The following is a 22122-nucleotide window of genomic DNA, read 5'->3' as shown; positions in this document are numbered from 1 at the left end:
CTGGAAAATTACAAAGTAAGAATTAATAAAGATCAGGAGCAGACGAGAAGAACCAGACATGAACAAAAGTCTAGTTCATGCTAACAAGGTCATGAGACGTAGAGACAAAAATAAAACAAGTTATTCTATCCCACTAAACTGCCTTCTACTGTAAAGGCTGATGTGATGCAGCAGGTCTGTCATTCCTGACCAGTTTCTCCCACAGGAGACAATACAAGGAACCTTCAGAACCCTCGTGTGTGCGCGTGTGTGTGTGTGTGCGTGTGAGAGAGAGAGAGAGAGAGAGAGAGAGACACCTGGCTGCTGATGGGATTCCTGGTGTTCTGCATGTGGCCGCATTTTCCTCAGAGCTTTCTCCGTGCTGTCGTTCCACACTATAATCTCCCCGTCGTAGCTCCCTGCACACATCAGAGGAACGATGAATTAACAAGCTGCAAGTTAGGAGAGAATTCTTCTCTCTGTAGAAACAGAAGGCTTTCGCTGGTCATGCATTCATATGGAGAAGAGAAACACACTCTTTCTCTCCTTGTACTGTTGGATCGTGCAGACCAGCCACTTAAAAATGATGAAAAGATGATGAAGCTCAACAGCTATGTGTCGGTGTCTTTATCTCATAGAGCTGAAATCTCATCAGGTGGTTGCAGCATTGTGTGTGTGTGTGTGTGTGTGTGTGTGTGTGTGCGTGTGTTTGTCTATGTGTGTGTATGTGTGAGCAGTAGGAGGTATAAAGTTGATGAGTGTGAGTCGCCTGCATTATTCATGAAGCCCAGTGCCAGCTTCTGTATTTCAACTGACTTTTATCATGAACTGTGTGTGTGTGTGTGTGTGTGTGTGTGTGTGTGTGTGTGTGTGTGTGTGTGTGTGTGTGAGAGAGAGAGAGAGACAGAAGGGAGATAGAAATGGTGAAAGAGTCAAATATCCGCATCATCTTCACAATACTGGGTTTTCAGATGAAGCTGAGCTCACATACATAGTCATTAACTTTCAAAAGTGGGCAGACACACACACACACACACACATAGCAGATATAGCAAACATGTAACTAAGTAACCACATCCCTCATATGTGTTTAACAAGCAGGGAGGGGAAACGCCAGGAGCTCACGCCACGACACACGGATCAGGATATGTTTCATCTCCGTGTGTCACGGTACAAACTGATTCAGCTCAACAAGTGTAACTTTGCAAAATATTTGATTCAAAATGTCACAGAATTCGCCCAGCAGCACAGCTCTGCACTGACACTGAACACGCTCAATGCTGCCTCGGGGAAATGTATCGATAAAAGCGGCTGGAATATTGACACCGCATTATAAAAAAAAATATCGCAATATGTTGCAGGATGAAGTTTTGTGTGTTAACAAGTGATTTGATCTGAATAAAGACATTATCACATTGTCCTCTGCTTGAAAATGATGTCATCGACTCACTCATGGAGGAATAGAAGATCTAAGGAAAGTGTGTGTGTGTGTGTGTGTGTGTGTGTGTGCGCACGCGTGTGTGTGTGTGAAGCCAAGCAGAACCCAGCCCAGACTTTGAATATGCATGAGGAGGCTTCAGTCCCACATCAGCCAAATGTTCCTGCTGCAATTTGAATCAACTTGAGATGCAAACAAACAGATGCTTGTATGCTCACCAAAAAGACAGACAGACAAACACACACACACACAACCTAGTGTGTGTGTGTGTGTGTGTGTGTGTGTCCAACATTAAATTGACTTGTGTCACTGGTGGCCATGATGCCACTGCTGCTCCCACTTGGCGGCACGAACACTTATTTTGGCAGCGAGCAGGCTTTGATGTGAAAGCAGCATTACTCACCGCAACCCTGAAGAAATGTGCTGCCAACTGAAACTAATGTGTCATCGCTTTTAAACGTCGCCTTTGTGCTCAATGGATTGGAAAGGAAATAATTTGCAAAAGCACTTTATGTAGAAAATAACAGAGAGATGGGTCACATCCATGAATGTAAATAGAATGTAAATGAGTATCGAGATGTCGACTTTTTCACTCTTGCTTAAAGGTCAGGGAGGTAGATGGCCATGCACAGGACACTGAAGCAAATGTGGATTTTGTAAATAAATTGCACCATGTGATTCTTTTTGTGGTAGAGGTGTGTGTCTGTGTGTTAGGGTGGGGGGGGGGGGGGTTGCAAGGCGTTGGCTAATTCAGATGTAGCAGCACCTCTGAAGACCAAAAAAACAAAAACAAAACCATCCCAGTCTCTGAAAGGTCACAGTTTTGATACAACAAAACTAAAGTTTCGCTTACAATCTGGCGGGAGGCCTCAGCTTCATGCCAAAGACATCATTAAGTAGAGTGCGGAAATGTATTTTATACTATAGAAAACACTATTCATGAGGTAGATTATTTGCATTCACCAGACAAGTTGCCAAGGTCTCAAGGCATCAATATTGTGACGCCAACGGCTGAGTGACAGCAGGTTATGAAGGGAAAGAAATCACAGATGAAGGCCAATGTGGAACCAACACACACACACACACACACACACACACACACACCACCGGAAAAATATTCATTCATTGCTGTTTTATTCTATTGAAAATTTGTTTTCAGTAAGGAAATGCAACAACGCTGTCAAATAAATGCAACTTCAAACAAACATATAATTTCCTTTTCTATTAATAGAGCATGCAAAACCCACAACCCTGAAGCCTGGAGAACACACACACACACACACACACACACACACACACACACACACACACACACACAAGCGCAGTCTCATTTCTCTTCACCTCCATTGCTGGTCTAATAAACATAATTTAAATTGGGCATCTGGATTAAATTGAGGTGGAGGTTTTGTTGTGTGTGTGTGTGTGTGTGTGTGTGTGTGTGTGTGTGTGTGTGTGTAAGCTAACAAGGCAGATGAGCTAAGACAGTCTACAGGAGCGAGGGGTACCTTTTTTCCCTCTCCACATACCCGCATACGTGCAGGTTTTATAAACCCGCTAGACAAAAGCTGATTGACCTGTTTACCCTTGAGTGTGTCACCTATTACATCACGGCTGCAGCACCAAACATGGTCATCAAACACTGAACTAGGAAGCAGCATGGAGAACAATGACAGCGTCTCCGTGGTTACCGTTTTAGAACTTTTGCTCCGGTCGGTTGTCAAACTCAACGGTGTTTGATTACACGCAGAACGGCCGAATTTGACTTCTGACGAGAAGCTGCAGTCGTTACTCTGAGACGTGGCACCACAATGGACGCATTCGCCAGCTGACCATGATTGAATGCTAATTAAAATTATTACCACTGCAGAATTAGAAACAAAAACTAAACAAAAAAACAAGTTATTAGCAGGTGCAAGCCTTTTTTGGCCCCAGGCTTTGTAGAGAGGAACTAAGTGCCCTTTTCAAGGTGGAGCTATTACTGTCACACTTCACCATCTAAGCACACGGAGGTGGAATGGGGGACAGATTGTTCCGCCTCTGATCCGGCAGCAGAGATAGCAACGGCGCTGAATCAGCATCTGTGTAAAAGGGACAGGCGGAACAGAGGAACAGATCACTCACAACACCGATGCTTTCTGCAATACAGTGATAATACAGAACCTGTGTGGAAAAGACAGACGGGCGACGTCGAGAGAAGCTCAACACTCCAACACAGAAACAAACTTTGAAGAAGTTTCCAAGTTCACAAAGTAGCTTGTGAATTCTACGTTTGCTCCAGCACTGACTATTAATTTCCCTCCAGCTTGGACAACCCCCACTCTCTATCTCCCTCTCCACCTCCATCCCTTCCTTTATCGCCCTCTGTGCTTATCTCTGGGGTTGTGTGTCTCAGAGGGCCGGAGGAGGTCTACAGTCTATGTCGACGCGCCGCGAGCACAGGCAGGTACGTGAACTTTACAATACATGAGCCAAAGTGTGACAACTTTGAAAGCAGAGGAGCCCGCCGGAGCAAATTGGGGGCAGGAGGTTTTGTAGTTTGATGGTTACAGAAGTGGACAGTAACTGGAAGAGTGCCAGTTCAATCTCCCAGGCAAGGAAAAAAAAAAAGAGAAGCGTGCTAAGGTGCCTTGTTTCAAAGTGTGTTGTCCTCACACTCTAAAGACCTCAGGAGAGCAGGCCAGTCGGACCCTTTCAACGCGTGAGATATTTTCAACGTGACAGACACGTACTTTGTTTCTTCGGTTAATGCCGCTTGTCAGTCTTGAAGTGCTCAATCTGACAGCTTGGTGGACAGGATTTGGTGCCACAGGGTGGAATTCCAGGGTACAACAAATATATATATATATATATATATATATATATATATATATATAAACACAATAAGCTTCTAAGTCATGCATGCAAACTTTGGAGAACAAGTTCCAAACTCTGCATCAGTCTGCACAAGTACAATAAAACTGGAGTGACTGAACAAAAGAGAGGAAAGATTTATGCTGTGAGTCACTTTAGGTCTCAAACCTGATTGTGTGGGCCTGTGTGTGTGTGTGTGTGTGTGTGTGTGTGTGTGTGTGTGTGTGTGTGTGTGTGTGTGTGTGTGTGTGTGCCTGTGTGAGTAGACATTTCTGCTACACAATTTAGTTGCTTTTTACAATATTTAGTGTAACACCCCCACTAAAGAAAACAAAAACATGAAATGATACGTCATACAGAAATCTGCACTACACCGGAGGATCCACCCTCCCGCTCTCGCTCGTATTCTTTATTCCTCTGTCACAAAATTTTTTTTAAAAAAGGAAAAGAAAAGCTCTTGTAGTTTTGCAACTCCTGTTAAGAGCAGAAATGCTCTGACGTGTGTGAACCAACGCTGAGACGCACAAACACACACCTGTGACCAGACTCTGCGGAGGTTGGAATGCAGCACACAGCACATCGCCGCGATGTTGAACACCCCCCTTCCACTCTGACGGCTCAACCAAAGACTTGGAGAAGGAATGCAGACGGAATACGGTTAGCATCCTACGGAGGAGGAGAGAGGGAGAGAGAGGGAGAAAAAGAGAGGGGGGCAGTCAGGAGGGACGAATGACTGGGAGAAGCTGCTTCAAACATCGAGTACACATCGGGAATTTCATAAATATCATCACATAAATATTCTACTCGGCAAAAAAATGAGTCGGCGTCTGACCACAGCCTCACGCCGCTGGAAGCTTATGTCAATAAAAATACCATTACTGAAGCCAGCGCTCAGACTCGGTCTGAATAACTAAAAAGCTGTTAAATGGGATCTAAAAAACTTTGCTGATTGTGGTGTGACTCGTGAACTCTGGTGAGAAGTGACAATCCAGCGCAGCGGCACAAGAAGTAGACTTTGAAGATGTAGTTCATCACCAAGTACAACGACGACGACCTGGAGAGTGTCTACCCTTATTTTGCAGTTCTTCATAGTGTGTATTACGGTTATTTTGTGTACATTAAATTGTCCTTGCAACAGATTCTTGCTTCGTATCCAGATAACATTTATGAACATGCAGTTATTCCACCTACAGGAGACGTCAGTTCATGAAATAAAACACCAGAACCCTTTGGTTCCAACGCACCAGCAGGATGTAGATTCTCTACCTGCATGTGATTGTACGAGCAGCAGCAGCAGCAGGTTATCGGTGTCGCCATCACGCGTGACGCGTGCGCTATAAAGATGAAACTGGTCTTAGTGGATACGACCAAACAGGAAATGAAATGAGTGATGGAAGTCGGAGCAAAAGCAGTTTCTTTTACTGCTTCTGATCTGTCGTCTATGTTCTTTTTACGGCTGTGACTCCCCAGAGAGCGAGGGGTGTGAAATGATGAAGAGGAGATGTAGTATAAAAGGAGGACACACACACGCGCGCGCACGCGTGCGCGAGGTAGTGATAATAAAGTGAATGTGGGCACCCCGGAGCGTTTGTCTGGTTGGCTCTGAGTTGTTGGCATGCAGTGGGCGCAGCAGAGGACAGCCAGAAACACACACACACACACACACAGAGCTCAACAGTTCATATTCTCCATGGAGGAGTTGATTATCAGCCAAAATGTCGTAACCATCTGAGATCGACTCACCACCAGCCAGCAGGTTGCTTTTGCTGCTGTGGAAGTTTGTCGGAAATCAAACCCTGATTTGAGAAAAAGGCCAAACCCATAATCCTGACGCCTATCCAGCACACACAGGAGCAATCAGGGTTCAGTACTGGGAGGAGGCCAGTTCAACCAGCAACACACCAGTCAGCTGCCTCACCTCTGGAGCTCTGCTGCCCCAAACTGACAGTTTTCTTTACACTTGGTCTCAACACAGAGAAATGACTAAAATGAAGGTTCACACAGCTGTAAATAGCAACATCAAACTGCTGCTTGCCGTTCTCACGCTGCATCCCTGTTCTTATCCCTCTGACGATCACACTGGAGCCAAAACAGCCAGAGAGAAGTCATAACATCCCCCCAAACCCCAGACCACAAAGCTGAGAGAGTCCAGCGAACACAGGAGGAGGGGAAACAGTTCAGCTGGAAGAATGAGGTCACCACAGGTCGTATACCAGGTTATTAATAACGCCCGTCTTTACTCCGCGCTGACTTCCGGCCGCCGGAGGACAGCAAACAAAGAAATAAATACATTCCGCACAGAACAGATTTTTATTTGCTCAAATTTAAATATTCTTTACTTGTTTGTTTCTCCAATAATGCAAATGGCATTTTTCAAAGCTGTAACTGCTCAGCGGCCCACGTACCTCTCCCAGCCCATCACCAGGACGCTCCTCTTCAGCAGGAGGAGGTGGGAGATGCCCACAGGCCGACCCAGGCCTGCGTTCATTCGGTGGAGGCAGCGACCGTTAAAGTCCCAAACCTGCGCAAACAGAAGCACCAGGCAAAAAGTGAAGCCTGCATTCTTAAACACCAGACATCATGTCAACAAAAGGAGGTTAAACTTTATGACGGTGGAGCTGATTAATCCTCCACGGAGGAGAAAATAAAGAGTGAATATCTTACATTTTTAAAAAGTAAATAGAGAAAAAAAACATACAACCAACTGTAGGAAATACAGCTTATATATGAACACAATATCACGCTCATTATCCTTTTTAACATTCAAAATAATATCCAGACTATATTAACTTTAAAGAAAAGGGGATGAAAACCATTCAAATGGGTCGTAACAGTCTACAATGAAAGGTGAGGGAGGTTAAATAACACAAGGAGGAACGGCGCACCAGCTGGGCTACAGTGGTCATGAACAGGTTTAATCCCACAAAGCAAAATCTGCCTCCACATCTCCAGCTCGCCTCCTCCTCTGGGAGTTTTATTGAAGCAGACGAAGAAGAGAAACTCTCAAACTATCGGGAAACTTTTGGAGGGAACCACCAGTGGAGGAAGTCGGTGAAAGCTGGTCGCTGACCGTCTCACGCACGGCCAGAGAGCGAAACACACGCCCTCCCGAGTAGGCTGCTGAGGATTTGTGGGGGAAATCACTCCACAAAGCCCGAAACGCGTTGAGCATGACAGAACTGTCAAGGAGCAGAACCATCGAGGACACCAGTGAAGCAGAAGAACCCCGAGGTGGTTCTGGACCAGGAGAGGAGCAGGTCCACGGGGATTAGTGAGTGTCGCCTGAACACGACCCGTGATCAGATAAACAACATCAGAGTCCCAAGAACCATCCAGCTCCCTTCAACAGAACCCCTGGAGTCCCAGGCCGACTTCCATGCTGGAGTCAGCTGGGAGAAACTATTCCGTCCGGCTGGAGAACATTTTGCTGTGTTTAAATATAAGATTTAATCATTAATTGCTTCTGAATATTTATCAGCTTTGATGGTTATACTGTAAATTAAACCATGCTTGCTGTGATAGAACTTGTCGACACGATTGTCCTGTTAGGGGTCGCGGGGGGGGGGGGGTGGAGCCTATCCCTGGACGGGTTCACTACGGGTGTATTTTTTCTATTTCTTAAACATTCCGACCTGACAAAGATCCAACAGGGAAAGAGACGTTGTTATTCAAACGATTATGAGCTTGGGGTAGTGTGACGATGACAGCACCCGCATGGCGTAATCTCAGTTCGCCCCAGCGTCGCCGCAGCGTTCATGTTTAAGAGGACAGTCAGACGTCTGAGGCCCTCCGCCCTCGACTTGCCTTCACTCCCTCACATTTTTATTTGTCTTCCCAGCAAAAAGAGGTTCACTTTGATTGCTTTGTTCACTTCTGAAGAAGCGCTGAGTCACTGTAGATCCGTCAAATGTCACCGTCATTAAAACATCTGTCCAATTTCTTCCCAATGACGCGGTTTGTCGCTGCGCTCAACAAAGGAACAACAGGAACGGTGTAATTAAAAGGTTCTCAGTGGCGTAGACGTCTCCACCACAGGCTCAGTGTTGATGAAAATTGGAGAGACGATGCATCTTCTTACTAATTGGCACACAAGGTGGCGACCAAAACGACGCGGCACTGGCACAGGGAGCATGCCTGCACACTCACGGCTGCATATTTCACCGGGGCTCATGGGGTCAGAGAGCCGATGTGGTTGATTATATTGATTACAAAGTGCATAATTATTTCATTCATCTTGAGGACAATCACATGAAAGCTTGGCGGTATTTTGGAGCGCTTGATTCCAGGGTGACGCGGAACACTGAGATGAAATAGCAAACACAGGGGAATGTAAGAATTTAATCTGCACGCACACACACAGTGGACACACACAGTGGACACACAGTGGACACTCACAGGTACACACAGTGGACACTCACAGGTACACACAGTAGACGGACAGGTACACACAGTAGACAGACACAGTGGACACACACAGGTACACACAGTAGACAGACACAGGTACACATGGTAGACACAGGTACACACAGTGGACACACAGGTACACACAGTAGAAACACAGGTACACACAGTGGACACACAGGTACACACAGTGGACACTCACAGGTACACACAGTAGACGGACAGGTACACACAGGTGGACACATAGGTACACACAGTGGACACACAGTAGGCACACACAGGTACACACAGCGGACACACAGTGGCCGCACACAGGTACACACAGTAGGCACACAGTAGACACAGGTACACACTGTGGACACACACAGGTATACACAGTGGACACACACAGGTACACACAGTAGACACCTAGCTTCAACGCACAAGTCACACACTCCTTAGAAGAGGCAGGCATTGCAAATTCTGAGGATTAAATAAAAAATGGTTTGTGTGTCGTCAAATGTCAAGCGGCTCATTCTGGCCGCGAGTTCCTGCAACTTTTGACCTCTAAAAACCTTCTTACCGCTCAGGGATGGTGCGCACAGGTGAGACGCAGAGAGCAGCGGAAGACTGAGTGGCGAAACTGCTGCTCTGTTGCTTTACGGCAGCGGCTCATGTGCGCTCATAAATTAGGACCAAAGCCAGCGTTGCAATGACACGTTGCTACAGAGGAAGGTTTGCTTAAAGTCTGCTGCTTGGCTTTATTGTCTTCACGTCTTTGTTTTCAGATTCTTTCTTAAACCTTTTTTTTTCCCTGCATGTTGTTGTTTTGATCCGTGACTGTGTGTGTGTGTGTGTGTGTGTGTGTGTTTGTGTGTGTGTGTGTGTGAGTGTCTGTTTTCACCTACTTTAACCTCTCCGTCAGTGCCGGCAGTAAACAGTCGAGTCTGCGTACCATCAAGAGCCATGGTGGAGATTTCAGCGTTGCCGTGGCAACCGTGGATTTGCTTGACCTTCTGGCCTGTGTCGGCCAGCCAGCATATCACAGAGGAGGCAGAGTCGCTGCTGACTACCTGCAGACAGACAGAGAGACACGGAGACGGAGAGAGAGACACAGAGAGAGAGACACACACACACAGAGAGGGACAGAGAGAGACACCGAGACAGAGAGTGAGACACAGAGGGAGGGACAGAGAGAGACAGACAAAGAGAGGATATCAGTCATCAAAAGCAGTTTGATCCGTTTTATGTGCTGAGAAATACGACGTCCACTGATGTGTTCTTTAATGGCTCTGACAGCACAAACCATTCTTTACACTTTGTTTCTCTTTATTTTAATGATGCGGTGCTCCAGAAGCAAATATTCGACCAATGCTGCTGGTCTTTCTAAGAGTGTTCATTATTGGGAATTCATTAGCTATGATGTGTTTTGGGTAGGAAACTAATATCAGCTGTGTAAGCTGTGGTGAAGGAAGGTAAAAATAAATAGAGTAGATCATTACTGCAACATAAAACTCAACACTCAGCTGAACTGCTCACTGTCAAAGTTATTCCAAACTGTATTTTATTACTGACTCATAGTTGGAGGAAATGTTTTGTCTCTGCAAACAAACCCTGAATGATTGAGAGGAGAACCAGGATCCTAACGGTCCCGTCTACTGGGCCCAGAGTGGACCTGGCCTTCTCCGGCCTCGACCCAACTGAACACCTTCCCTGTGAGGAGGATTTCTAAGGGACATGTTCAGACATTTGTTGATCTACGACTCTTCAATTCTAGGGTTTTGCTTTTTTGTGGGGTGAATTTCATCTTTAACTGCCATGCTTCATCTACACGCAACCATACTAACGTGAATTAAGTGGAGTACAGGTATTCTGTTAGCATGTAGCGCCCCTTGTGGAAACAGGGAAAACGGAATGTATTTGCACCACAGTGGAAAAAAAGCGAAAAAGAACAACCCAGAATGACTTCATTTATCAGTATAATGTGTGTATTTAATGCTCTGATGGCTGTGGAATCAAAAATGGCAGTTAAAGTGAGTTTAAATGGCACATTTTTGTGATTGACAGTACAAACAAAACAAAGTTGTGTACATAGTCACGGGAGCTGAGGTTGAAATACCACAATAAAGGAAAAAAATTAGTCAAATTCTGCATTATGCTAAGTCATTAACACTGCTAAAAAATAAAATTGCACTGTTGTGTATTGTGGACCCTCCTGGAGAATGAAGCTGAGGCTGGACTTGGCCTGCGTACCTGTCTGAACAGACTGTTGTAGAGCACACAGGTGACGACGTGCTGGTGGCTGCTGGTCCTCTCCTCCACCTTCATGGTCTCCAGTAAGACCAGCAGGCTGTTAAAGGACAGCAGGAGCAGTTGACGCTCCTCAAGGAGGAACAGGAGAGTGTGTGTGTCCTCGTGCGTCTTTGGGAAAATACCTGCCAGACGGTGAACACACAGCTGACTGGACACTTCCCATACACACAGGACCTGGAGGGACGATACAGAAAACAACTACCATGACAGTACTCTCCAAAATATCATCCTGAGAATTACACTACCTGGACCTTTTCTTTGTAGATGGTTACTGCTGCAGAACAAATTTCTTTACAAGTAAAAAAACAAGACGACTGTCGCTGGTCCAGCAGCTCTTCCAGAGGAAGCTGAGGTAAAGCTTTCAAAGCGTGTTGCAGTGGCAGATGGTGTTTAAGCAGAAGGCAGATGGAACATAAATCACTTCTAAAATATTCATTCTACTCAGGAAAGCCAAACATGCTCGGTGCTACGACAGGGAGACCAAAAGCAGCACAAGATCCAACACCCTCAAAGCAGTTACAGCAAGGTACCACAATTAGTACTGCAACAATTCTCAGTGCCTATTTACACACACTTTTACCTCGTCTTTGGAGTAGCTGAGCAGTTGCTGCTTCGTCTGCATGAAGCGGACACACGCAATGGGTCCTGTGTGTCCGGTGAGCGCACACACCGGCTCAGAGGTCACATAAGGATTCCAAAGCAGGACCTGATGATCCACACCGGCCGTGGCTACAACCAGTCAGAGCGTCTCCGATGAGAAGAGCTACTAAATGCATTCATCTGTAGCAAATATGACGACTTTTATCCCTCATTTTGTCGCTCAGTTAAACATTTAATAGGTCTGCATCACGCATTTAAGTGTGCGTGGAAAAGTATTTGTTAAGTTTTTGTTGACGAGAGTTTCTGCAGCATCTAGAAAAGATTTACTCTTAATTGCTCTGACTATCTAAATAAAATGAACTTGACAAGACAAAGATAAACACACGCAGTTATAATTCATGCATTTCATGCCATGAATGGTAGCGGATACCATGAGACGTCCTCACCTATCAGATTCAGTCCGCCGTGGTGGTCCAGGTCCCACACCCCCCTCTTCGTAATGAAAGAAGTAACTCGCAGGCTCCTGCTCTCCTTTTCCCTCCAGCTAACCACCAGGCTGCTCTGCGGTCTGGTGCTGCAGGACACGAAGGCCTCCAGTGAGTCCAGGTAGCGTACTGCAGGACCAGCAGAGAACAGAACATCAACAACAACAGTGATTTCTTCTCCAAGATGAGAATCATCTCAGCCAAAAGGAAAATTCAGGATATAACACGATGACTCAAGCATTGTGATTCTGGTTTCTTATGAGTCTCTTCCTCTCCGGTACTGGAGAGTGTTTTATTTGTGAGGTCCCACCAGGACTGTGTCTCGTTTTCCGTCATGGACTTCTAGTTTTGGACTTCTAGTTTGCATTGGCGGTTGTTCAGTTCTGAGGTTCAGGTGTTTCATGTGTTTCACTGATGTGTTTTCTAGTTTGTGTTTGCGTGTCACTTCACTCCGTTCAGTTCCTGTTTTATTTTGGCGGTTCTTCCTGCCTTTGTCAGTTTCCTGCCTTTTTGAGTGCTTCACCTGGGTCTTGTCAGTTAATCAGTGCTCGTCAGTCTCAGCCCTGCTGCGGAAGCCTCTCACCCTATCAGTTCCACCGCTGCCTTCGTGCTCTCCACCTGTTTCTTGTTTCCTCGTCAGTCGAGTGTATTTGCGTTTGCTTGTCATGTCAGTTCTTGTCTTTTACTCGTTCGTTCCAGCCTGGTGGCCTCCAAGTGCTTTTTGAACATCTTGCAAGTTTAGCCTTTTCTCTCTTTTGTAAAATAAACCTTCAAGTTACGTAAAATCTGACCTGCCACAACAAAAAGTGACTCGCTTGACTTGACCTTTATTTAAGCAGGTCAAATCCACTGAGGAACAATTGATGAGCTGGCTCAGAGCTATCGGTCATTAGTTTCTGTTTCACACTGACAGCTGGCTGCATTTACATGCATGGTTTTCCTCAGTCTGATTGATCCGATCCGTGCACACGGGTGATGAGTAAAGCGGTCCACACTATCTGCGTATATACATGGTCCCAGCTGAAACCGACATGCGATAAAGGCCTCTCCTGCTCATCTTTGCCTCTTTACCTCTGTAAAAACGGACCCACATCTAGTTGTGTTGGGAACGCTTATTAATGTGTTGTGGTCTCATTACGTGGCGCACCGCTCTCGACAGATAATTGTCCTAAAGAGATATTTGGCCAGGAGAAGAAGAAGACGAAAGTACCGGCTACCTGAGATGATCTGATTGCCCCGTCCGCCGCTAAGCAAGCACTGGTGGGAGGCAGTCGTGCTCACTGAGGTTACGGATCACGAGAGACTAAAACTCTACCCGGGAATGTCATATGACATATAGGTACACATACAAGGCAGAATGAATAAAGCACTCCATCAACCGAATCCTCTCTACTCAGCTGTTTATATGCGGGCATGAAGCGGATGACCAATCGGCGAAGACTACCTCTTTCAATCCGATCAAAAATCTGGGTAATCGGATCAGCTAAGGTGGCTACATGAGACATTTTGAATGCGACCAACCTGTCAATCTGATGAGACGTAGGGTTTTTGGACATATGTAAACGTAGCCACTGAAACTCACTGTTGTGGTCATGATGTCATGGCTGACCAGCGGTAAATGTACAGTTGTTCATCAGAACTGGTTATTTTTACGATGGCAGTGCGTTCTGGTTTGCGGTTGGAGACATGTGACATGTGTACTCATTTTGTGGGGGAATAATTGGTGAAGTGAAAGAAAACAAATAGCCCTCGTCAAATGCTACGTCTCCTGTACGGAGCCTTTAGCAGCTGAAGCGGCTGGAGGGAGATTCACCAGCTTCAACTGCAACAAATTCAGTAAAAAAACAACATTGCGCCAGATTATGATGACGACACATCGTTTATTCCAGTTCTTGAGATTAGACGCCTCTTGTTGATGCCCAAATACTTTCATTACCAGAACTTTAAAGGACATCTACTTTCTGAAATGACGATACTGAATGTGCACTGACCGCAGTACAGGAAAACAACCGATCCACAGCCGCTCAGCACAGCGGAGAATTAGGCCGGTTTGATTTGCTCACTGGTATTACAGGAAAAGTAATGGCTCTTGCATCATCATCCATCTCAATTAATACTTTGATTGAGAACATCTAAATTGGATGCCACACATTTATATTAGAGGCTGCTCAGCTTTCAAAGAGTGCACAAATCAGCAGGAGATTTGAGATGGCATGTGACAGTCTGAGGTCAAAGATCGGCTGACAAATAATTACGTCTGATTGCATTTCATACACCACAACTTTTCCACGCTCCAAGAATTTAAAGATCAGTGGATATTCAGAGAGTGTCGCATAACAAATCACTGATTAATGAGTCCCTCTCTCTTTCACTGACACACACACATCATAAACCGAACTGTCTGAGATGCAGAGGCGGTTGCATAACATCTGCTCCAGCCTGTTTCAGCCAGTGTTGTTGTTACTTTTATTGCTAAGAGTTCAGAATTAAAAGAGGAACAGCGGGAGTCATTACTTTCCATGAATGGAGTTTAATGTGCGTTTTGAAGTGTTGCATTAGAGAGAGTTAATGGACAGGGCAAAATATGGAGGGAAAAAAATCTCTCCTTTCCTTTTTTTTTTGGAGCAAAAGTTTTTACGCTAGCTTAAGGTGGTTTTAGCTGAGGAAAATGTGATGCGCTTTACAGAAGATGGAAGCAACTTTTGTGAGTATATGTGGATCTGTTGAGCGTTAAACTCAAAGTATAAATAAAAAGAACCTCCGCTCAAAAGAAAGACAGGGAAGCTGAGAATGAATTCTGAGGTCAAGGTGACTTGGGGATGTGTTTATTCCGTACTTCATGGATACTACAGACCAAAGCCATCAGTGCCGAGAGAGCGAGAACGCCAACCCCCTGCAAAAGCTTCCAAGCAGAGATTCAGGGTAGTGGTGAGCTGTGTTGTTACCCTTGTTAGAACCTGAACTCTGCAATAGGAGTACTGTGAAACACCTGAACCTCAGAACTGAACAACCGCAAATGCAACACTGGCCACGGCAACGCGCCTCACCTGAGGAAACACCTGGTCCAACACCCCTGCAGCAGCTGTTAGCAGCACAAACGGAGAAAACTGAGAAGCTTGGGTGTATTTTTATCACTGAAAATACACGTTTGTTATTGTAAAGGAAGTACCAGAAATAGTACACTGAGAAGAGTATGTGCCCTTCCTGTTGCAGACTCTGGTGCATTACCATGGAAATCTATCTGACTATAATATGATACAGTACAATAGTACTGTGATGTTACTGTGATATCTGAAGTATCCTCACACATATTACAAAATATTGGGTTTTTGAATCTCTTCCGAACACAAATCGTGTCCCTGAAACACAACGTTACTCCCATCTGCCCAGCAGTGATTCACTGCAAACTGAACAGCCAACGTCTTCCCCAGCCTGCTGCTGTCCTTCACTTCAGATTAATTATAGTGCGGAATAAAAAAATTTTTAAAAAAGTATATCAACACAGTATCATCACGCAACACATCGTGATGATACTGTGTTGACGTTTTGGGCTTAATTTTGTTTGTTTGTGATCACAACATGAACAGATATCTGCTTGTCACTCACAAACACACACTCTCCCTACTCGTCTCCTTCCTTGCCCTCATGGATCTGCGTTAACCCCAGTTTCCTCTCTTCACCCCCACCCCCCCGTCTGGGTCTCTCTGGTGGCCTGTGAGCCTGCAGGTTTGGAGGTCTGGATAACAAGCCATGTCTAATGGTACACAGCCCACTCATACTGCAGGGTGGGCAACTTCAAAAGAACAGCAGCAGCACCCCAGAGGTATGCAAACACACACAAACACTCACACTGGCTCCCTCCTGTCTGCTCCCCAAACATCACGCAAGCACACGCAGCAAACCTCACATACGTCTCAGTTCTGCACGTGCACTCTCCCACGCTGCCTGAACATTTTCAATTAAGCAGCGCTTTTAATGTTTTGGCACTGTCTCCTCTTTTTTTTTCCCTTTGTTTTCCCATTTGTTGTGCTTATTTATACGCACTTTATTCTTGTTTTCCCCCTCTGTCAGAATCTGCCCTGTCATCCAAGCGAGCCTCAGAGCGCTACCTCTGCTGAATCATTATCAAACAGATTCCTCGGGAGCTGAATGATGCAATCCAGATACAACTGAGTGACCTCTTTGTTACCCAGGATGAGATGAGGAGGGGACTGCCAGGAGCCCAGACCTCCAGCTCAAACTTTATGACAATAATCTGAAGGCTACTGTGTGTGTATGTGTGTGTGTGTGTGTGTGTGTGTGTGTGTGTGTGTGTGTGTGTGTGTGTGTGTGTGTCCATGCTGTTGCATAAGCCAATGATGGAGTAAGCAGGGGCAAACTGCTCTGAAGTGTCAAGGTGAATGCACATGTGTTTCAGGTACCACGGCAGCCATATTGGTCTGTCTGAGGAGATATTTTTCAGTTTTATTTAGATTTGAAGATGAAATAAGCCAATAGGGACGACCAAGGATTTAAACTAGAGTGGTAGGAGACCTGTGGGTATTGGAAGCCCTCTGATAGGTTAGTAAATATATCTTTCCTCAAGCTCCCTCATTTTCATGCAGTATGAAATAATAGTTGCACGCAGAGACAAGACACCAGAGATGAAGAGCAACTAAGCCCCGACACAAACACGACTGTTCGAATGGGTGATCAAAGAGAGAGAAATCTGAATGTGTGTTTCATAATAGTGTGTATCCCTCTGTGTGCGTGTGTGTGTGTTTTTTTCCCACCTTTTCTAACCCAGGCCGGCTGGTGAGCCTGGTGTGTCACGGTGTAACAGGAGCAGTGTTTTCCTCGGACCAGCTCGTCCCACAAGATAACGTCTGCTGCGTCCGAGTCCGTCCGCAGACTTAATCTCTCGAACAGAGAGATCTGGGCTGAGGTGAAATATAGAGCACTGACCTGGGAGGAAACACACACACACACACACACACACATTTCTCACCCTCCAGCTTCTTCTTCCCTCAGTTTCTATTCTGCGTTCATTGCCTTTTATCATCTGTGTATCACCTGTCCTCCAGTGTCTCCAATAGTGAGGACAGCTTGATCGGGGTGAGAAGGATCTGCCCAGTAGTCAAGACACCAGGGAGTGAACTTCAAACCCTCGACAAGAGAGGATGACACCGCACGTCCATTAAGAGAACACAGTCAGTACAAGACTTCTCAGGGCAGAAACTGGTCCCATTTGTTGTCCAGAGGCAGATATAATAAGAAAAAAATACTACAACCAACAGAACCGATGGGTTGTATGTATTAACTAGAAATGCTGCATTGCGATGAGATGCCATCTGTTTCTAGGATCGTTGTGTTTCTCAGAGGACAACGACAGGTGGGTCTTACCTGCAGTTTGTACTTGCAGCTGAAGTCCAGGTCGGACAGAATCTCATAAAAACACACCTCCTTACTTGTGAATGACACCGCGATCTGGGATGGAGCAGCAAGCAAGACACACAAACCAAATACACCATTACTTCTGATAAATGGTCTGTAACTGAAATATCATGTACAATAGAATGTGTATGTGTATTTATATATATATATATATATATATATATTCCCCCCCCCCCCTCTCTTTGCAGTGCCATCAACCAAAAACCTTTCTCAATAATTGATGAACTTTTGTTCTCCACAGTGGCCCATGTGAAAAACTAAAACAACACCATTATCTGTAAATGCAGCTTCATGAATAACAACATTTGTGTCTGATGTGTAAAACGACTCCACAACAGCCGTGAAGTGTCCACGGAGGAGGAGGCTGATCAACCCCTGGAGTGACGAGCTGTTACGTGGTTTTCCACCTGGATCACCTTGTGTACGTTGGGCAGCAGCACCGCGTCGGTGACCCACAGGTCTTTGGGTCTGACCGTGTTGTTTTGTAATCGATGAGTGTGCACAAGCGACATGTTCTCAGCAGACCGCAGACCAACAGTTCCTCCTCTGCTCACTGTCAGCAGCTGGCCTGATCTCTGCAGGTAGAACACCTGAGGACATTACAGAACAGCGTCTCTCTCCATTGTTTTTATTGACAATATCTCACCTTTATTTGACAGTGGAAAGTGTAGAAAGGGAGGAAATGTGAGGGGAGAAAAACACAGCCCAGTAATGAAAAATGTGTGCTTTCTTTACCAGGACAGTCCTGAGGAGGTCAAACCTCTCAGCCATTTGGAAAACAACTACATAATATTCTGACTATCTCGGGTTTGAAAGATTAAAGTGGTGAGCCATCACTTTATCCGCAGCGGTCGGCACTTTATACCAGCCGCTTCATTTACATATTAATTGATAGATGTTAAACTTAAAGGAGTCCAGAGCCATTAATCTCAATAGAGGTGTGCCTTTTGGTGGAGCGAGACGCTAATACTCTCAAACATTTCCTTACACAATGTTTAATAATGTGGAATTTCATCTGGTCAGCAGAGTTTGGGATTCTCCAGCTGCTCAATGTCAAAACCTTTTCTAGATAAGAGCTGAAAGGCATCATAGGTTTAAACCCTCCTGCGAAAGTGACCTCCGCCTCTCTCAGAAGTCAGTAACCTTGTACCTTTTGCACCGGGTCTCGGTGTGGACAGGTCAGAGTGCGAGGCGGCTTCCAGCGAGGCACGCTACTGATTCTGGTGTTCTTGACTTTCTCCGACAGCTCCAGCAGAAGAAAAGAGCACAGGCCTCCCCAGTCCACACGTCCTTCCGCCTTCGCGGCGTCGCTGTCCAGAAGAAGGCCGCGGTGCTCCTGAGTGACAACCACACTGTCGAACAGGAGCCCGTAGTCCTCCTCGGAGCCACGGCCTACTGACGAACAAGCCAGATGGATGAATTCCGTTCTGGACAAGGAGCGAGACACGCCTGAGGGGTCCTGCATCAAGATCAGGAGACTCTGCTATTTAGTGTCCTCTGGTTTCCCTCATGAGCCCCAGAGGTGTGGCGCTGTGGAGCGCTGTTCACACCAAGTCTAAGTGTGAATTCTAACACTCCTCCTTTAGCTCAGAACAAAAGGTGTTTTAATGCAGGACTATTAATAAACACACAAAGACTCACCAGGAAGAGACTCTGTAGCTTTCTGTAGTCGTCAGAGTTCATCCTGCTCTCAAGCTGTGCCACCTCCATCCTTGTTCCCATGGTTACCGCTCAGACCTGTCAATCAATCAAGTGTGTATGTGCTGAAGACTCACAATCAAATAATAGATTCCCTGCATTTGTCGTTGTTACATGTTGAAAAATGAGTTTTTCCTGGCTTGAATAATCCCCATCCACATCTGTTTCACAGCGGGCTGTCATGTCACTGTAATCATACACCAAAGTCACAGCAGCAGCAGCAGCAGCAGCAGCAGCAGCAGCAGAGTTCTTTTGTTGGCTCTGTTCACTCTATCCAAACATGTCGCAGTTGAATAGTGTGAAAAGGTCTTTCATTTTCAGCAGACGTTTCCACCTGCTAAGTAACTCTCAAAGGTGGGAGAACAGATCCTAAAATTACGTCTCAGGAACGGTTTGAGGAGGCGGCAGGTTGCCAAAGCTTATCAAGTTGCTGAAATGACAAGTGATGTGAAATAAAATACTGGAGTCAGGTAGATTAACAGCATGAATTACAGAGTGAATAAAAGTTAGGGTTTGTTAAATTAGCCCGTGAAATGATTAAAAGTCACTCGGAGGTGTTAAAGACGTGTGAGATGATGAGAATGCTCTTTTTTTTTTTAAACTTTCTATTAAACGCTACAAAGGGCGGCGAAGGACAGAAATCCTTCTCAATTTCCCTTTTATTCTAACATAAATGTTTACGAGACAAATTCAGGGTGTAAAACTGAGCTGATGACAGGGTTCGTAATGAAAGCTGCCTTTTTTACACAATGGCGATTAACAGCAGCATGAGCTCGCTTTGCTCTTTACATCCCCGACAACAAGAAGGAGACAGTTTTCATGGTTGGTTACCGACTAGTTTTGTTGTACGCAGCTGATAAATAGCAGCTCAAACAGGCACATTGCAACAGAATTCGCACACGCGGCAGCCTGTGGGAAGGAGGACACCCCAGAACATACCAGCAGACTCCTAATCAGGTCACACGGGTTGGCATTCAAAGATTTAATTGATCTGAAAACGTTAAGTCACGTTTAAAGCCAGAAACAGATCACCGGTTAATCTACAGAGGTGGTTTATATCCAGATCAAATGATGAGGATCGTTGATGGATTTCAAAACCTGGTATGCACAAACAACATTTATGCAGACGTGCATCCCAGAATATGGAGTTGAAAAATGCGGAATTCAACGATCCCACTCAGAACAAAGAGACATCACAAAGAAACGAAGTAGCATTAAAGCCGTGGCAGCAGTGACTGTTCCAGAATGCGCTGCTGACTCCAATGGAAACTGTCAATCAAATATTGGCTCGAATTTATTCTATGGTTCAAAAACTTGAGGTATGAAAAGGTTTTCCTCCTCCTGCTCCTGTACGGTGATGTTTAGAAGTATTGTTGTGGAAATTATACACAGAAATGAGCAAACAGACAAATAATGAAAACTACTTCGCCGTATAAAGTCATTTGTTGTTTGAAGGCAAAAAAACAAACCCGCATACCAGGTGAGGCACCCCCCCCCCTTCAGGATTGCAGTTTTTAGAAACTGTTACAGCTCTATTCCTGTCTGAATAATGATGTCTCAAGACTTAACATCCCCGTCAAGTAAGCTGCGGCCTGCAGACACACACACACACACACACACACACACACACACACACACACAATCATTAAGTTCCTATGGAGGACCTGGACACTCGTTTAATGATAAATTTGGACTTACCAAGATATCCAATTCCATCCTGTCAGGTGCTCATAGTAAATTGGCCCCCTTTTCCAGGGCGGTGAAACAAACGGTGTTTATGACACTTCAGCCTTTGCGGTCTTGTATGTAGGAGATGTAGCTGATTCCAGGAAGCCCAGCTTTGTGTCCAGCAATCTCCGAGAAGCAATCAACGCTAACAGCCCTGGCTGCAACACACACACCCGCAGAGAGTTAACTAACTGGCCCCCCTAGAAGCCCAGACAGTGGTCGGGGGGGCACACACACACACACACACACACGATTCTTTTCTTTCATTAGGCCTCACTCTCAAAGACCCATGCTAAGTTTCCTGGCAACCAAGTCGTCAAAAAGAATTGTGTTTGTGAGTCCTGGCCCTGTCGTCTGCGTGTAACACAATGTGCACGCTACTTTCTATTCACAGATTAGGCACCGGGGAGAGGACAATCTGTGGGGTAAAATTACCACCCTGCACCTCATCATTCTCCTGCCAACACAACCACAGCGTCACAACAGCTGGTAGGACACTGAACTTCAGCAGAAATAGAGTGCACGCCACATCAGAGCTTCCCAGCGTTGGCGGGGTCGCTCAAGGCACCACAGGCGAAGAAAAGGTCTGCTGGGTTTTAACGTGTGAGCGCGGGTACACACAGCAGTGACCACAGCCAAACCCTGCGTGCGACTTAATGGCCTGGAATAACTGGAATTAGCTGATTACAGCGGTCGTCAACGGTGACAGGATCAGAAAATTAGGTCTCAGCAATTTCAATAATAAAGCTTTAAAAATTAACACTATCACAATTGGATTACAGCGGTGCATGTAGGAGCCGGTGCGCAGCTCAAAATAGCCCGCCACAAATCCACCATGGAAAATCCACTATTATACAGGGGGAAGAATGAAGTTGCTGGAATTGGGGGGAAGAAAAAAAAAATTGGTTCAGATCATAGTAGAGGGAGGAAAGAGATGCAGTGGAAGAGAGAGAGGGAGAGAGAGAGAGAGAGAGAGAGAGGGAGAGAATGGAGGGGGAAGTGAGCGAAACGCCTTCATACAACAAATCTGAGGAGGCTCACTCTTCAAAGTCTCCTCCAAACTCTTTGACTACTTGTTTAAAGAGTTCAGGAGGATTTCTATTATGTCTTATCTGATGCTGCTGTGTTCCTACAATATCATAATTAATGTTCCGGGTGCTGTTAGGGTTAGGGATGGAAACAGGAACATGGCCGTATCAGATCCTGCTTTCTATTATT

At 45.5% G+C, this 22122-nt stretch overlaps 1 protein-coding gene across 6 annotated transcripts in view; it reads right to left on the bottom strand.

Annotated features, from left to right (window-relative positions):
* The window catches only part of LOC147254083 (cilia- and flagella-associated protein 337-like), a 29965-nt gene that overhangs the window by 5332 nt on the left and 2511 nt on the right, over positions 1-22122 (bottom strand). For 3 of the 6 annotated variants that reach the window (XM_086215577.1, XM_086215579.1, XM_086215578.1), the window contains exons 1-14: positions 20875-21599; positions 19120-19215; positions 18629-18937; positions 17895-18068; positions 17428-17511; positions 17098-17190; positions 16818-16989; positions 12007-12174; positions 11541-11689; positions 10901-11134; positions 9556-9720; positions 6673-6788; positions 4803-4933; positions 297-398 (exon numbers count right to left, since the gene is read on the bottom strand). In XM_086215577.1, coding sequence (XP_086071703.1) covers positions 297-398; positions 4803-4933; positions 6673-6788; positions 9556-9720; positions 10901-11134; positions 11541-11689; positions 12007-12174; positions 16818-16989; positions 17098-17190; positions 17428-17511; positions 17895-18068; positions 18629-18937; positions 19120-19200 — 1978 coding nt within the window. In that variant the 5' untranslated portion in view covers positions 19201-19215; positions 20875-21599. Of the gene's footprint in view, positions 1-296; positions 399-4802; positions 4934-6672; positions 6789-9555; positions 9721-10900; positions 11135-11540; positions 11690-12006; positions 12175-16817; positions 16990-17097; positions 17191-17427; positions 17512-17894; positions 18069-18628; positions 18938-19119; positions 19216-20874; positions 21600-22122 lie in introns of those variants that run through there. The other 3 variants (XM_086215575.1, XM_086215580.1, XM_086215576.1) reach the window with 3 other exon arrangements.

This window comes from Aulostomus chinensis, chromosome 10 (assembly GCF_037954235.1).
Source record: "Aulostomus chinensis isolate RoL2024-O1b breed Wild chromosome 10, RoL_Achi_v1.0, whole genome shotgun sequence".
Lineage (NCBI taxonomy): Eukaryota > Metazoa > Chordata > Actinopteri > Syngnathiformes > Aulostomidae > Aulostomus > Aulostomus chinensis.
The sequence above is the reverse complement of the archived record's forward strand: the minus strand, read 5'-3'. Positions and strand labels throughout refer to the sequence as shown.